Below are 16,859 nucleotides of genomic sequence, written 5' to 3'. Positions count from 1 at the left end.
CCTCACCCCTACTGTAAAATATGGTGGGTTTGGCCTTCCCGAAACAACACATATGCAGAAAACACCTCACCCCTACTGTAAAATATGGTGGGTTTGGCCTTCCCGAAACAACACATATGCAGAAAACACCTCACCCCTACTGTAAAATATGGTGGGGGATCTTTGATGTTTTGACTCAGGTACAGATTTCCTTTATTTGTTCACATGAGGAAATTCATTCACAGCTTCAGCTCTGAAACACTCAACAAGGCTACATCAGGGTGTGTGTGTGTGTGTTCATGCGCATATGTGTAAAGTGCCAGTGTGTAGTTAGGTTAATCATGTTATCACCAGAAGGAGGTGGAGAGTAATTGAAGCGTTTGAACAGAAAGTCTGCGATGAACAGACAGTTTAAAAAGGCTTTTAGCCACGAAGCCCCAAAACCATGTCTGTTTGCTGAGGAGTAGAATCAGATGTGATAGAGCAGGGCTGGAACTACAGCATCTCATTGACCATGGTTGGTCATAATCCCTGTTCTAAGAGGATCTCAGCACTAAAAACTGTTCTTGGACCACACAGCTGGGTTATTTACTATTTACTACCACCTAGTGGTTAAACCTGTATACTGCGAGAGGGGACAGGGGCAAGTTCATAGAAAGAAAACAAACGCACACCAACTTTCTCCTAAACATGTTTGTCCTCCTTAGCAGGTGGCCTAACATGGACCTGTAGGCAACTGTTTAACTTGACCAGTCCACTTCATCCATCAGAACGCTGCTCCTCTTCAGGTCTTGCTTCATTTTCCCTTTTCCTTGAGGTACACAGCTGAAATGGCAGGGTAGCCTAGTGGTTAGAGTGTTGGACTTGTAACCGGAAGGTTGTGAGTTCAAACCCCTGAGCTGACAAGGTACAAATCTGTCGTTTTTCCCCTGAACAGGCAGTTAACCCACTGTTCCCAGGCCGTCATTGAAAATAAGAATTTGTTCTTAACTGACTTGCCTGGTTAAATAAAAAATAAAAAAATATATATAGCTCATGACTATACATTATATTACACATAAAACAAATATCCCTCATATCTGACTTGCAAATAATACACAGTCAATAATCCATCGCCTTTAAAACCTGCAGTTGAAAGCTGTTTAATTAACTGTAAGAAGCATCAACATCCCCCTACCTAGTTTCTCGACAGCTTCCACACACACGCTAGGGTACATGCTGTCGTTGTATGTGGCCACTATAACGTACAGAGCAGTCTTCACAAGAATCAAGCCATGTGTTCCCTGTTAAGAGAAAAAATATCCATCAGACCAGACATACCCTTTCAACAACAAAACAAGTACAGTGCAGTATAGCTGCAGTGTACTGCAAAACCACTGCTGGAAAACTGGAGACAAATAATACATGTATATTCAGAAATTGTGATGAGACTACTGACACATTTGCAGTAGATGGAGTTCCTGTCAGCTCGGACACAGGTGTATGCTTTGTCTTGAAAGTAGAAGCCCCGCTCTCTGGTCGATGTCATGTGCTTGAAAGAGTCTATGAAAATCTGGGCTTGTGTAGGAAGAACCTGTAAAGTTACAATGTGAAAGGTAACATAATGAATCTGATCGGAGACAGATGGTTTTTAGGCTCCCAGATGAATCCACTTCCTCATTGCTTTGATCCATCCAATTGCCTCAACCCCATATGTGGAAAATCATGAATTCTGAAAACTATAATATATTGCGCCACAATACCTCTTCCAATTTGAGGTTTTGGAAGATAAGTAGTTGCTACACAATGGGGTGCCCTGTGAAGTGGGCTTGGACTTGGATGTCAACACGGGAATTGGATTGTGTTGATTGCGATGTCTGAATGTTCATTTAAAAAATTTTACAACAAAAGCGACATGACGAACTTGCCTGAAACCTTGCAGACGCCGCAGTTACTGCTGCAGTCTTGGCAACCAGAATGACAGCGCTTTCCACGTGTTTTGTATCGATAAGACAGTCATTTATCAAATTCTGAAATTGGTTCATAATAATCAATTTTGTCAAAGACTGTATAGTATGTCTTGTCAAGGTCAGAGAACTAACGTTAGCGTTACTGCTGATACTTTTCCCCTTCAGCGTGGTGGACGACGTTTCCATGGAGACCATCGGTGGGTGTTACCAGCCTAAAGAGATCGTAGTGAAAACATGCGTCTGCTAAATGGTTCCCATTGTAATTGATCCTTGATACATTTTGCGTACATCACATTTAAAAAAGAAACCAAACACTGCCATTACATACTGTACAATTATTTTTTTGCTCCTCTACACACAAAAAACACCCATTCAACACATTTTTACAAGAAAGGATGGATGCATTTTTAGCCCTGCGGATGAAGCTACAAGCGCTCTACCTTTTTCTTGTGAGATAAGACCAGAAGCAAAAATAAAACAGTTAGGAAGGCAACTGGACCAAACATTTGTTCAAACATCTCAAATATTTATTTATAGATTAAAAAAATACAAATAAAGTTGCAACACATATTACATGATGTATAGTTGACACAGTAGGACACACTAGGACAGTTTGAGTGTGTCCACCAGGTCTTTGTAATGGTATTTGTTCGATATCGTCTCTACCTTGTCCCAGGCCTGAATGCTTCCCAAAACAGTCAGCACTTCGCTCACCACAGCCCTACAAAAACCACATTACATACATTAACATCAAAACCCTACCTTCACCATGGTACATTCATCTGCCTAAAAGTACATTTGAGGTAGGCAGGCAGTGTTACCGTGTGTTGGGGTGGTCAGGCTGCTGTTTGCAGACTGAATGGGCAGTCTGGAGGAGGTGGTCACTGAAGGACTTCAGCTGAGAGGGACAGGAGCTCAGGTCTTTAAACCAGGACTTAGGAAAACACACCGCGACCTGCTCAGCGAGAGGGAAATCTTAGTTCATTTGAGAAAAACTTGAAAATGACACCACTAAACTGAGTCATCTCAAAAGACAGCAGAGCAATTATTCCCCAAGAAAACAACTTGAAACCTCCATAGACAATACATTAACATTAGACACACATGCGATTCACCTACACACCTTTTTACATGTGTGGACAGAGTCATGTGAGTGGGTCTCGTTGAGTAGCGTCATCATCAGGTAGCGGTTCAGGAGTTTGTCCAACATTAGCTCCATCAGAACATGTTCAGATATCAACCCATCCCACTGGCCAACATTACCTAGGAGCTGATGCACAAGAGACAAAACAACACTAAAAGCAATGCATTGGATGTTACAGAAATAGCAAGAGAGACAATCAAATCACATTTTATTTGGGCACATGCCAAATACAACCTTTACCGTGAAATGCTTACTTACAAGCCTTCAACCAAAAATCTAGTTCAAGAAAGAATTAAGAAAAGATCTACTAAATAAATTAAAGTAAAAAATAAAATAAAAAATAAACAAAATAACAATAATGAGACTGTATACAGGTTAGTCGAGGTCATTTGTACATGTAGGTAGGGGTAAAGTGACTATGCATAGATAATAAACAGCGAATAGCAGCAGTGTAGAAACAGGGGGTCATCAATGCAAATAGTCAAATATTTGATTAGCTGTTCAGGAGTCTTGTGGAACTAGACTTGGCGCTCCGGTACCGCTTGCCGTGCGGTAGTAGAGAGAACAGTTTGACAAGGGTGACTGGAGTCTTTGACAATTTTTAGGTGACACAGCCTAGTATATAGGTCCTGGATGTTAGGAAGCCTGGTTCCAGGGATGTACTGGGCTGTGCACAATATCCCCTGTCGTGCTTTACGGTCGGATGCTGAGCAGTTGTCGTACCAGGCAGTGATGCAGTGATGCAACCGGTCACGATGCTCTCAATGTTGCAGCTGTATAACTATGAGGATCTGGGGACCCATGCCAAATCTTTTCAGTCTCCTGAGGGGGAAAAGGCATTGTCGTGCCCTCTTTATGACGGTCTTGGTGTGTTTGGACCATGATAGTTGGTTGGTGATGTGGACACCAAGGACCTTGAAGCTCTCAACCCGCTCCACTACAGCCTCGTCGATGTGAATGGCGGCATGTTCATCCCCTCCTTTTCCTGTAGTTCACAATCAGGTCCTTTGTCTTGCTCACGTTGAGCACGACAAAGGGAGAGGTTGTTGTCCTGGCACCACACTGCCAGGTCCCTGACCTCCTCCCTATAGGCTGACAAGTCTCCCTGTACCAGCAGCTGAAAAACATCCCCCCCAGCATGATGCTGCCAGCACCATGCTTCACCGTAGGGATGGTGCCAGGTGTCCTCCAGACGTGATGTTTGGCATTCAGGTTGTGATAAAGCCCGGGATCGAACCCAGGTTGCGATGCAGTGCCTTAGACTGCTGCACCAGTCGGGAGGCCATTTGCTTTTAATTTTTTTTCTTTTGCAAATCTTTCTGGAAACCTGTTTTCGCTTTGTCATTATGGGGTGTTGTGTGCAGATTAATGAGGGGAAAAATGTAATACATTTTAGAACAAGGCGGTAACGTAACAAAATGTGGAAGGGTCTGAATACATTCTGAATGCACTGCAGCTGCAGTAACCAGCACACAAAGCTCTGTCTCCCTCTTAACTATTGGTAGAAATTGTAATCTCCTAATTTTCCTGCAGCAAAATGTGCCTGCATTAGGCTATTGTTGATATTTGTATTTCACGCTATGTTGAGGTAAACATCTTAGTATAATGCTTGTATGGATAATGCAATCAAATGCATTGCAGTTAAAAATGACTGGCTACCACCACCGAGTTCTGTATGTTAGCTATGCTACCAGTTTATACGAACGGGAGTTAGCATTTGTAGTGGGAAGTTATAATGGGCTAACTGAGCCACATGGTCACTACAGTACCATCCACTCATGGGAAGCACACCATCGAAAAAAATACTATTTTAAAACAGTGTTTTTACGTACCTTCACAGCTGTCCAGAACTGCTGGTCTCTGAACCTCCTCTGCGGAGAGGACTTGTCATCTAAAAACCTGTCAAAACAACCAGGCAGTTATGGTCAAGTAAGCTACGTTATGACAAGCTTGGTATAAACATGTTCCAATGTGACATTTCCAGCTCAGGGCTCTCCAACCCTATTCCTGGAGAGTTACCATCCTGTAACTGTTCGCTCCAACTCTAATTTAGAACACATGATTTTAATTCTGGATGATCAATTGATCACAACTGAGGTTAGAGTGAAAAAACATACAGGAGGGTGGTCCTCCAGGAACATGGTTGGAGAGCCTTGGTCTAGCTAGATGAACCACTTAAAGAATCACATTGAGACAACCCTGGGTGGATTCACTCACTTCTTAGGGTATAGAGGGATGAAGATGTCATCATCCACGGAACTCCTCAATCTACCACTCACTGCTTCAACAAACGCCTGGCAGGGGACAGGATCGAATGAAAACGCAGGACAGGGACGGACAGAGGGCACTATTTACATTCTGACACACTCACAGGAAGTAGGTTAGGTTTCAAAATGTTTCTCTCCAATTCTATGACTACAGCCAGTCAACATTCTGGTTGGCATTCTTTGTGACTAGAACCTTGACTAGGGAAGTGGTTCCCAAAGCTGTCATCAAGACAAAGGGTTGGCTACTTTGAATAGCTTCAAATATATTTTGATTTGTTTAACACTTTTTTTCATTACTATATGATTCCATATGTGTTATTTCATTAATTTTGATGTCTTCACTATAATTCTACAAAAGTAAATATAAAGAAAAACCCTTGATTGAGTAGGTGTGTCCGAACTTGACTGGTAAAGTATATAGACAGAAAGTATTCAGACCCCTTGACTTTCCACATTTTGTTACATCATAGGCTTCTCTAAAATGGATTAAAAAATGTAATAAATCCTCAATCTACACACAATACCCCATAATGACAGTGAAAACAGGTTAAGAAATGTTTGCAAATGTATTACAAATTAAAACCAGAAATACCTTATTTACATAAGTATTCAGACCCTTTGCAATGAGACTCAATTGAGCTCAGGTGCATCCTGTTTCCATTGATCATCCTTGAGATGTTTCTACAACTTGATTGGGGTCCACCTGTGGTAAATTCAATTGATTGGACATGATTTGGAAAGGCACACACCTGTCTATATAAGGTCCCACAGTTGACAGTGCATGTCAGAGCAAAAACCAAGCCATGCTGTCAAAAGAATTGTCCGTAGAACTCCGAGACAGGATTGTGTCGAGGAACAGATCTGGGGAAGGGTATCAAAACATTTCTTCATTATTGAAGGTCACCAAGAACACATTCTGGAAGAAGTTTGGAACCTCCAATTCTCTTCCTAGGGCCACCCAGCCAAACTGAGCAATCGGGGGAGAAAAGCCTTGAATGCCAAACGTCACATCTGGATGAAACCTGGCACCATACCTGCGGTGAAGCATGGTGGTGGCAGCATCATGCTTTGGGGATGTTTTACAGCGGCAGGGACTGATGAACGAAGCAAAGTACAGAGAGATCCTTGATGGAAACCTGCTCCAGAGCTCTCAGGACCTCAGACTGGGGTGAAGGTTCACCTTCCAACAGGACAATGACCCTAAGCACACAGCCAAGACAACGCAGGAGTGGCTTCAGGACAAGTCTCTGAATGTCCTTGGAGTGGCCCAGCCAAAGCCCGGACGTGAACTGGATCGAAACTTCTCTCCAACAAGACAGAGCTTGCTTTGTCATTATGTTGTATTGTGTGTAGATTGATGAGGGGAAAATCATAATTTCATCAGTTTTAGAATAAGGCTGTAACGTAACAAAATGTAGAAAAAGTCAAGGGGTCTCAATACTTCCCGAATTCACTGTATTAGTATTTTTGTTTTTTAAAAAGTACACTTTATATACTGTTTGAAATGGAGGTTAGCGTTTTTTTGCCATGAATCTTGTTCTGGAGGCAGCTCTGCAGAGTGGTCACTAGCTGGCACAGACACAATGTCATAATATCTGATTATAAACCTTACCTTAACCACACTGCTAACCCTAAAGCCTAACATTGAATTATGACCAAAATTGTACAATATAGCCAATTCTGCAGCCGGCCTATATAAAACAAAGTCGCTCAGTTCTGCCTCCAGGACAAAATTCATGACAATAAAACGTCAACCTGCATTGGAAACAGAGGGGGAGACAGGTTGTCTCCAGTGGGGAGTTGCATATGTGACTGGCTGGGAGTGTTGTTGCTGCACTGGAGATGCAATATTAACTGTTACCTTGACCGGTTTGCTCTGCTCTCCCTCAAACAGAGAGTAGTCATCCTCCAGTCTGTGACAAAGCTCAGACAGACACAGAGACTGACGGCTGGACAGAGGGTCCCACACCAACTCCACAAAACCTGTGAGGAGGAGGGACGCACATTAAAGTGGCACAGTCCTTGGTAAAGTCACAGGCCCACTCATGACAACATTGATAAAGGGAGTGAGTTACACTTCAGTATGGAGTTAAGTAAACACACATACAGGGTTTTTACTTGGACTATATTCTACATTGTAGAATAATAGTGAAGACATCAAAAGTATGAAATAACACATATGGAATCATGTAGTAAACAAATCAAAATATATTTTACATTCTTCAAAGAAGCCCCACTTCAACGAGTGGAGAGCGAAGGAAAAGCAGACAAGTGCTCAGCATATGTGGGAACTCCTTCAAGACTGTTAGAAAAGCATTCCAGGTGAAGCTGGTTGAAAGAGTGTGCAAAGCTGTCAAAGGCAAAGGGTGGCTCCTTTAAATAATGTATTTAAAAATACACTGCTCAAAAAAATAAAGGGAACACTTAAACACAATGTAACTCCAAGTCAATCACACTTCTGTGAAATCAAACTGTCCACTTAGGAAGCAACACTGATTGACAATACATTTCACATGCTGTTGTGCAAATGGAATAGACAACAGGTGGAAATTATAGGCAATTAGCAAGACACCCCCAATAAAGGAGTGGTTCTGCAGGTGGGGACCACAGACCACTTCTCAGTTCCTATGCTTCCTGGCTGATGTTTTGGTTACTTTTGAATGCTGGTGGTGCTTTCACTCTAGTGGTAGCATGAGACGGAGTCTACAACACACACAAGTGGCTCAGGTAGTGCAGCTCATCCAGGATGGTACATCAATGCGAGCTGTGGCAAGAAGGTTTGCTGTTTCTGTCAGCGTAGTGTCCAGAGCATGGAGGCGCTACCAGGAGACAGGCCAGTACATCAGGAGACGTGGAGGAGGCCGTAGGAGGGCAACAACCCAGCAACAACCCAGCAGCAGTACCGCTACCTCCGCCTTTGTGCAAGGAGGAGCACTGCCAGAGCCCTGCTAAATCACCTCCAGCAGGCCACAAATGTGCATGTGTCTGTTCAAACGGCCAGAAACAGACTCCATGAGGGTGGTATGAGGGCCCAATGTCCACAGGTGGGGGTTGTGCTTACAGCCCAACACCGTGCAGGACGTTTGGCATTTGCCAGAAAACACCAAGATTGGAAAATTCGCCACTGGCGCCCTGTGCTCTTCACAGATGAAAGCAGGTTCACACTGAGCATGTGACAGGCGTGACAGAGTCTGGAGACGCTGTGGAGAACGTTCTGCTGCCTGCAACATCCTCCAGCATGACTGGTTTGGCGGTGGGTTAGTCATGGTGTGGGGTGGCATTTCTTTGGGGGCGCACAGCCCTCCATGTGCTCGCCAGAGGTAGCCTGACTGCCATTAGGTACCGAGATGAGATCCTCAGACCCCTTGTGAGACCATATGCTGGTGCGGTTGGCCCTGGGTTCCTCCTAATGCAAGACAATGCTAGACCTGATGTGGCTGGAGTGTGTTAGCAGTTCCTGCAAGAGGAAGGCATTGATGCTATGGACTGGCCCGCCCGTTCCCCAGACCTGAATCCAATAGAGCACATCTGGGACATCATGTCTCGCTCCATCTACCAACGCCACGTTGCACCACAGACTGTCCAGGAGTTGGCGGATGCTTTAGTCCAGGTCTGGGAGGAGATCCCTCAGGAGACCATCCGCCACCTCACCAGGAGCATGCCCAGGCATTGTAGGGAGGTCATACAGGCACGTGGAGGCCACACACACTACTGAGCCTCATTTTGACTTGTTTTAAGGACATCAAAGTTGGATCAGCCTGTAGTGTGGTTTTCCACTTTCATTTTGAGTGTGACTCCAAATCCAGACCTCCATGGGTTGATAAATTTGATTTCCATTGATCATTTTTGTGTGATTTTGTTGTCAGCACATTCAACTATGTAAAGAAAAAAGTATTTAATAAGAATATTTCATTCATTCAGATCTAGGATGTGTTATTTTAGAGTTCCCTTTATTTTTTTGAGCAGTGTATATATATATATATATATATTTTTTTTTTCTTAACACTTTTGGTTGCTACAGGATTCCATGTATTATTTCATAGTTTGATGTCTTCACTGTTATTCTACAATGTAGAACATAATAAAAATAAAGAAAAACCCTTAATATTAGTGTCCACATTTTTGACTGGTACTGTGTATGTGTGTATGTGTGTATGGTGACCTTGTATCTTGGGCAGGAGAGTCTTCTCTATGATCGCAGGCAGTGTTTTCCTGTCAGTGTGGTCTGCCTCCTGGTAACCCAGGCCGTGACAGAACGTCTCTACAGCAGAGAACCACGGCAGGGCCTCAAAGTCCTCTCCTGCAGCCTGATACACACAGAGAATTATTATGACATCAAATACAGAGGTACGTCAAAATAAAACACAAAGAATGAACTGTGTGGCGCCCAGTACGTATTTTGTACCTGTAGGGGGTTCCAGCCTAAAAGTTGGTGTCTGATGAGCGGGTTGAGTAGTTTGGGCAGACAGAGGCTGATGTAGGCTGAGTGGTAGGACTCGGAGAAGGCTACTCTCCACTCGTTGAAGCGAGACAGAACCTTCTTCACCTCCCAGAAGTCCTCCTGCACGTCACAGAACACATCCTGGGACCTGCTCAGGATCTCCTCTGAATTAGACAGGAGGGATGAAGAGATGTGAGAGTGTAAACACTGTCTGTTATTCTACGGTATAGAGAGCAGCACTAAACTCTAAGGAATGGGATGGCAAATCTATAGCTGGATAGATAGATAATTAGATGTATTTTGAATATTGCAGAAATCCTTTATTGCAGACACCCATTTGGGAATTAAATACTAGGCTGAAATTAAGGTGTCACCAACACACGTTTGGTAAGTGGAGGACACATGTCCTCGCCCAAGACAGCTACACCGCTCACCTCTCGCCCTCTGCAGTTCTGCCTCTTCCTCAGGAGAAGGTTCGCTGTCGGCCGTCAGGCTACCATAGCCTCCCTCACCTGGCTCTCCTGACTCACTGGATGATCAGATCAAACAGTAGGTGGAAGTGAGCGCGTAACATTGAGACACAGTGGTGGAAGTGAGCGCGTAACATTGACACAGTGGTGGAAGTGACCGCGTAACACAGTGGTGGAAGTGACCGTGTAACATCGTGACACAGTGGTTAAACCTAAAGCGATGTGTAAGTACTAAACAGAGTATTCTCACCTTTTATTTGTTTCTTCATTCCCACTTTCCCCGGTGTCTCCTTCCCTCTGTGGATCAGTGGCATCTAGAGCGAGAGAGTGATAAGTCTAGAAATACACCCAACTAGAACAAATAAACAGATGAAGAGAGTGGGAGGAGTACTAGTTAACATTCTGCCTTTTCACTGACTAGGACCACACACTCACAGTACACAAACAGAGACACTCACAGCTGAGCTGCTGGAGGCAAGATGACTCCTGCAGTATAGCCTCTCGTCTCCTTGACAACAGTACCTCCGCCTGGTCAGACAGAAGAGTGTGCATGTCCACCTCCACACTGTTGATCTCTACCACCTAGAGATGATCAATTAATCAGTCAATCACTGTTATTATCACCCCTCATTAACATTGTCTCAATCACGAACTTTCACATCTCTCACAGTGCTTCTGTTTGTCATTTTAAAAGACCAGAACATGCCAACAGACACTTCCAGAATTCCGCTGACCTTCTCTCTGAGACATTCCACCAGGTTCTGAATGTAGGTGTTGGTGTCCCGGTAGAACTGAAGCTGGCGGTCGGAGGAACCACTCTCCAGGTTCTCCAGAGAGGTTCTAGAGCTGTCCATGTCCACTTCCATCCTCCTCAGGTCTGCCTCATGAGCCCTGTGGACCTCCCTCAGATCACACAGTCTGGAGAGGGGAAGGAGAGAAAGAAGGAGATGTATGGTGGGAGAATGAAGGGGAGAGAGGAGAAGAGAAATGGAGAAAAGGTGTAGCTTTGATTTACTAGACAAACATTATTTTGCAGCTAGAGTACATGAGATATGTTGTATTGAGGAGGCAATGGAAGGATGAATGAACTGACTTCCCAGTGATCCTCTTCTTCACCACGCTGAGGCTGATGAGAGGCAGACACTCTGGGATGTTGACTCTCTGTTTTCGTCTACTACTACTGCTCCTCACAGAGCCACTGCCCTCACTGCCTGATGGACTCTAGGGGGACAGACAGAGTTAGGAGGTGGAATGAAACTGAAAGTGTGTGTGTGTGTGTGTGTGTGTGTGTGCATACATTACCTGTTCCCCAGGGTGTCTCTTGACTCCCTTTCCAATCTGTTGCTCCTCCCAGAGGTTGTTGTCCTCGCTCTCCTGGTCGTCAGACTCACTAGCACCACTACCTCCTGTACCGAACAGGCAGGGATGGAGCGACAGAACCATACAGGGAAATACAGAGAGAAAGACAGACTGTCACGTCCTCAAGTATCAACACAACAAGGACTAAAAACAAAGAGAACACATTTCAGCATTCAGTCAAAGGAGGTGTGATAAGCTCATCTACAACTCACTACACCATCTCCAAGCCATAGATACATCATTATGGGGTTTGATTATTAACTGCCTGTTTATTATTTATTACTAAAACTTTTAAAAAAATAAACTGTTGCCCAGGACCACAAAACAATAGATCTTCCATTCTCTCAACTCCCTCCTCTCACCCATCTTCTCTGCTATCCTCTCCCTGATGGTTTTGGACCGCGGGGCAAACTCAATCCTGCGTTCATGGTCGTCTGGCTCATCATCGTCATCATAATCTTCGTCAGTGCGTTCCTCCAGGTCCTGGTCTGGGGTCCGGGGGGAGCTCTCCCCGTCTCTCCCAAGGGATATATAGTCTTTCTGGGCTCTGGCCGCCTGACGCTGCCTTCTGGCCGCCTGGATCCTTCTTGCATCTGGGATCACCACTATACACACACACACACACACACACACGGGGTGTCTCTTCAGAATGCTGCCTATCTGCCGGTCTCTGTGTAGACCAGTGGTGGACCATCTTACCCTGCAAGGGGCCGTTGTAGCTACAGGCTGGTTAAGACAAACTCATTGTTTGGAGCTATTTGATTTTGTCCATGTCCTGAAACTAACTTTTGCATCTACCAGCCAGTGTGGCTGACTGATTTAAAAAAAAAAAATAATAATAATAATAATTACTAGCCACTCAGAATTTTCACCAGCATTTGGCTGATTGCTGGTACACATTTTTGGCATTGGATAAATTACAGCCTTTTCTTTGAAGCCCGAGCTATCTGTGAGGCTGACCTGGTTTGTGTTTCTGAGTGGAGGACTTGGAGGATGTGGAGGACATGGAGGAGGCAGAGCTGGATGTGGATGACTTGGCGCCTCCCTCTCCGTCACTCTCTGATGACAGTTCTTCTCCAGACCTCTCGTTCTGGGACACAACCACAGTCACATCTTTCCTGGCTGGGGTCAAAACAGACATGGTTAGACTGATCAATCATCTAGCCTTAACAGTGGTGTGTTTACAGCATTAAAATGGCAACGTTGTGCTCACCAGTAGGCCGGGAGGTCTTTGCAGGGGAAGCCTCCTTTCTCCTGGCTTGGAAGACCACAGCTTTATCTGACGATTTCTTTAGTTTGAACTCAGATCCTTCAAAATGGGAAGAGAGAGAGAGAGAAAAAAAAACTGTTATTAATAACACAACTGACTGTCTCTCTAAATCAAGACATTGGGTTCACCGTATATCTCAAATGGCTTCATATCCTTGTCAAACATGTTATTGAAACCTTGGGTGAATCTAAATTGTATTTCCTTGATTCCTCATGCCCTCCCCTCTGATCTTCTCTTCCAATGTGTTTTGAGAAGGGGGCAAGAAGCGACAATGCATGGAATCAAGGAAATACAATTGAGATTCACCCCTCTCCTCCACCTGAACTAGAGAACTAGCCAGGTGAAGGATAGGACATTCATATATGGGATATTCAATTAATGTCCCATATTGCTGCCGCCGCCACCAGTCCTGTGTTTTCACTTTTCAGACAGTACAAATTAAGGACACAATGAGGGGAAGCCTCTTTACAGATACTCTTACACAACACCCACCTTACTGTCAGTGACGTTTGAAATACGTCTGTGGACTGTGAGTTTACGTAACAAAAACAGGTCAAACGCGTACCTTCTTTCTCATTAGAGAAGCTGAGCACGTTTCCTTTCTTCTTCCGTCCATCCTTGTCCTCTTTACTGTTAGGCGGTCTAGTGCCAACGAACGGCCCACTAGTACCATATTCTACCGCGTCTTCAGCACCACTCGAGTCCGACTTGGGTGACTTCGCCTCCCGCTTGGAACTGCATGAGATCCCCCGATTCTGCGGCAACTTGACGGGCTTTATGCTAGAAGCGGTAGCTTGTGTTTTACTTCCATCATCCTCTCCGCTCTTCTGTTCATCATCATCGCTCGATTTTCCTTTCCTTTGCCTGAAGTTTCTTCGCGGTTTCTTGTTGAACATTTTCAGGACAAGGTGATCGCCGTGTAAATAAATCGCTATACGGTAAGTCGGAAATACATTTGAGAAGAAGTAAATCTGTCGGCAATCCTCTCGAAATGCATTTTGGATCATGTAGTTAGTCAGTGTCGGGGACTCGGGTGGGGTGCGTTCACGGTCACAATAACGACGTTTTAATTATATCAATATATTAGCAATTTCTGAAATTATAGTATTATGTGATAGTTACAGTATAGTTACAGACTTCCATAGTAAACACTATGGAAGTCTGAAAAACAGTAACAGTATTTTCTTATTATTGTTTCCAAGTCCTCCTTTTTAGCTGATCCGACAAGAGGAATACCCATAGACTTAGATAGACATCGCATCATTGTATCTGATCCATCATGGTATTTGTGAGAGCATGGGCAGCACCATTGAGGCCATCTCCATTTTGAAGTAGGCCTAGTCAATTTTCTTATTCTACTACTTCTATGTATTGGCAAACAAACTGAAAGGGTGCATACTTCCATCTAAAGTGTGTTGTTTCAACATGTATAAAGCCAAGGTTGGCGATTTACTGCCAGCTACAAATATGGAATGTTTGCTCACAAGATGCTAAACATTATTCCTTAGTAGTTCATTTAAAAAAAAAATCTAAAGGCACAACCTCAACTTGAGCCAATGTCTTAAGTAGTTGATCATGTTATTACTCCAACCTCATGAAACTCACAAACTCACACATTTACATTTTTGACAAAAACAACTTTATATCGAAGGCGTGCCTTGGATATGAAGGCCTGCACAGTTCCGCGCCAGACAACCTTTCAAATCAAATCAACTCCAGATGATGTGTTTCTGCACGAGCTTAGCTAGCCAACGTCGCCATGACATCACCTTAAAGCGTGATCAGGGATTTCTATTAGAGAATAAGTTTCTGCCTATCTTCATACTGTACTGTCTTTGACTGATCCCTTCTGATGATCCAGATGGAATCATGTGATCCTTCCTTAACCCATAGGAAGTCCCACCCAGTTGACTACTTCAAAATGGTGAAAGTCCTCAATGGCACAGCCCATGCTTAAACAGGCTTCCGCGCACTACAGTCCTCTATCTATCTCTATGGGAATTATTTGGAAATATTCTGTCCTCTGCAAGGGTGAGCAAAGTCACGAAAACGATGCAGGAGCTTCAAAGGGGCAAAAGGCCGTGTGTTGTTATGGTTGTTAATGGCCAGATAGCTAGCAGTAATGACAAGAAACTGTCGTGGTGAATTGTGTATGTTAATACCATGTCTTGTTTGGAGTTGTTTTGACTGATGTCATGTCTATGCTAATCAGTAGCGGTGCGGAGGTAAAATCACAGAGGAAGCCAAATATTGGGTTGTTATTTTACCTGAAAAGCACAAGGTCCTCTACTCTGAGAATTAATCCACAGATCAAAGGGTAAACCGAGTTTACTAGAAACAATCTCTTCTATTTAGGCTTCTTCTTTGGACATGATATGGTGGTTAGCAACCAACTTTAAGGTGCATTACCACCACCACCGACTGGAGTGTGGACCTCAGTTTATCTTTCAATCACCCTTTGTGGGTAATATGCTCCTAAAAACCAATGAGGACATGGGAGAGGTGGGACTTGCACCGCGTCAAGCATAACAAGTAGAACAAAGTTCTATTTTAACAGAATTTGAAGTATGCTCCCTCTAATACTCTCTCCCTCCCCTCCCGGAGGACCTGTGCCCTACATTCATGCCTCAGGACTACCTGGCCTGGTGACTCCTGGCTGTCCCCAGTCCACCTGGTCGTGCTGCTGCTCCAGTTTCAACTGTTCTGCCTACAGCTAGGGAACCCTGACCTGATCACCGGACGTGCTACCTTGTCCCGGACTTGCTGTTTTCGACTCTCTCTCAACCGCACCTGCTGTCGTGAACTCTGAATGCTCAGCTACGAAAAGCCAACTGACATTTTCTCCTGAGGTACTGATCTGTTGCACCCTCTATAACCACAGTGATTATTATTTAACCCTGCTGGTCCACCTTTCCAGAAACAAGTCTCTCAATGTTGCCGCTTGCTATAGACCACCTTCTGCCCCCAGCTGTGCCCTCGACATCATATGTGAATTGATTGCCCCCCATCTATTTTTAGAGCTCGTACTGTTAGGTGACCTAAACTGGGACATGCTTAACACCCCACCTCGGCCGTCCTACAATCTAAGCTATATGCCCTCAATCTCACACAAATGATCAATGAACCTACCAGGTACAACACTAAATCCGTAAACACGGGCACCCTCATAGATATCATCCTAACCAACCTGCCCTCCAAATACACCTCTGTTGTCTTAAATCAGGATCTCAGCGATCACTGCCTCATTGCCTGCGTCCGTAATGGTTTCTGCGGTCAAAACGACCACCCCTCATCACTGTCAAACGCTCCCTGAAACAATTCAGCGAGCAGGCCTTTCTAATCGACCTGGCCCGGGTATCCTGGAAGGATATTGACCTCATTCTATTAGTAGAGGATGCCTGGTTGTTCTTTAAAAGTGCTTTCCTCACCATCTTAAATAAGCATGCCCCGTTCAAAAAATGTAGAACCAGGAAAAGATATAGCCCTTGGTTCACTCCAGACCTGACTGCCCTTGACCAGCACAAAAACATCCTGTGGCATACTGCATTAGCGTCGAGTAGCTCCCGCGATATGCAACTTCAGGGAAATTAGGAACCAATATACACAGGCAGTTAGGAAAGCAAAGGCTATCTTTTTCAAACAGAAATTTGCATCCTGTAGCACAAACTCCAAAAAGTTCTGGGCTAGGAAACACTGTCACCACTCATAAACCCACGATAATTGAGAATTTCAATAAGCATTTTTATACGGCTGGCCATGCTTTCCACCTGGCTACCCCTACCCCGGTCAACAGCCCTGCACCCCCCACAGCAACTTGCCCAAGCCTCCCCATTTCTCCTTCACCCAAATCCAGACAGCTGATGTTCTGAAAGAGCTGCAAAATCTGGACCCCTACAAATCAGCCGGGCTAGACAATCTGGACCCTCTCTTTCTAAAATGATCCGCCGCAATTGGTACAACCCCTATTACTAGCCTGTTCA

At 44.4% G+C, this 16,859-nt stretch overlaps 2 protein-coding genes across 2 annotated transcripts; both read right to left on the bottom strand.

Moving 5' to 3' along the window:
• Positions 1-2,222, bottom strand: pfn4 (profilin family member 4). Its single transcript, XM_024436493.2, has 4 exons — positions 1,887-2,222; positions 1,418-1,552; positions 1,157-1,262; positions 1-804 (listed from the first exon to the last, which is right to left on the bottom strand). Exons 1-4 carry the CDS (start codon positions 2,121-2,123, stop codon positions 776-778), a joined length of 507 nt encoding a protein of 168 aa, XP_024292261.1. The 5' UTR covers positions 2,124-2,222; the 3' UTR covers positions 1-775.
• Positions 2,223-2,433: 211 nt separating this feature from the next.
• gcfc2 (GC-rich sequence DNA-binding factor 2) lies at positions 2,434-14,087 on the bottom strand. The gene is made up of 18 exons (XM_024436296.2): positions 13,445-14,087; positions 12,823-12,918; positions 12,570-12,731; positions 11,972-12,214; positions 11,553-11,656; positions 11,344-11,471; positions 10,985-11,168; positions 10,709-10,832; positions 10,501-10,564; positions 10,215-10,309; positions 9,745-9,944; positions 9,502-9,646; positions 7,201-7,322; positions 5,290-5,366; positions 4,905-4,971; positions 3,052-3,198; positions 2,750-2,883; positions 2,434-2,649 (listed from the first exon to the last, which is right to left on the bottom strand). The coding sequence occupies exons 1-18, from the start codon at positions 13,884-13,886 to the stop codon at positions 2,532-2,534; spliced, it is 2,652 nt and encodes an 883-aa protein (XP_024292064.1). The 5' UTR covers positions 13,887-14,087; the 3' UTR covers positions 2,434-2,531.
• Between the last annotated feature and the right edge of the window lie 2,772 nt (positions 14,088-16,859).

The sequence above is a fragment of the Oncorhynchus tshawytscha genome, linkage group LG08, assembly GCF_018296145.1.
Source record: "Oncorhynchus tshawytscha isolate Ot180627B linkage group LG08, Otsh_v2.0, whole genome shotgun sequence".
NCBI classification, from domain to species: Eukaryota; Metazoa; Chordata; class Actinopteri; order Salmoniformes; family Salmonidae; genus Oncorhynchus; species Oncorhynchus tshawytscha.
Note: the sequence above shows the minus strand (reverse complement) of the source record. Positions and strands in the feature narration are given on the sequence as shown.

Bases quoted from the DNA above. Each gene is read 5' to 3' on its own strand.
- pfn4 (XM_024436493.2), bottom strand. From the start codon at position 2,123: ATGGTCTCCATGGAAACGTCGTCCACCACGCTGAAGGGGAAAAGTATC. The intron at 1,553-1,886 runs GCAAGTTCGTCA...GTAACTTTACAG, and splicing joins CGGCGTCTGCAAGGTTTCAG to GTTCTTCCTACACAAGCCCA. The intron at 1,263-1,417 runs GTCAGTAGTCTC...TTCTCTTAACAG, and splicing joins ACTCCATCTACTGCAAATGT to GGAACACATGGCTTGATTCT.
- gcfc2 (XM_024436296.2), bottom strand. From the start codon at position 13,886: ATGATCCAAAATGCATTTCGAGAGGATTGCCGACAGATTTACTTCTTC. The intron at 10,833-10,984 runs GTCAGCGGAATT...GATCATCTCTAG, and splicing joins TGGAATGTCTCAGAGAGAAG to GTGGTAGAGATCAACAGTGT. The intron at 3,199-4,904 runs GTACGTAAAAAC...CTTGTGCATCAG, and splicing joins AGTTCTGGACAGCTGTGAAG to CTCCTAGGTAATGTTGGCCA.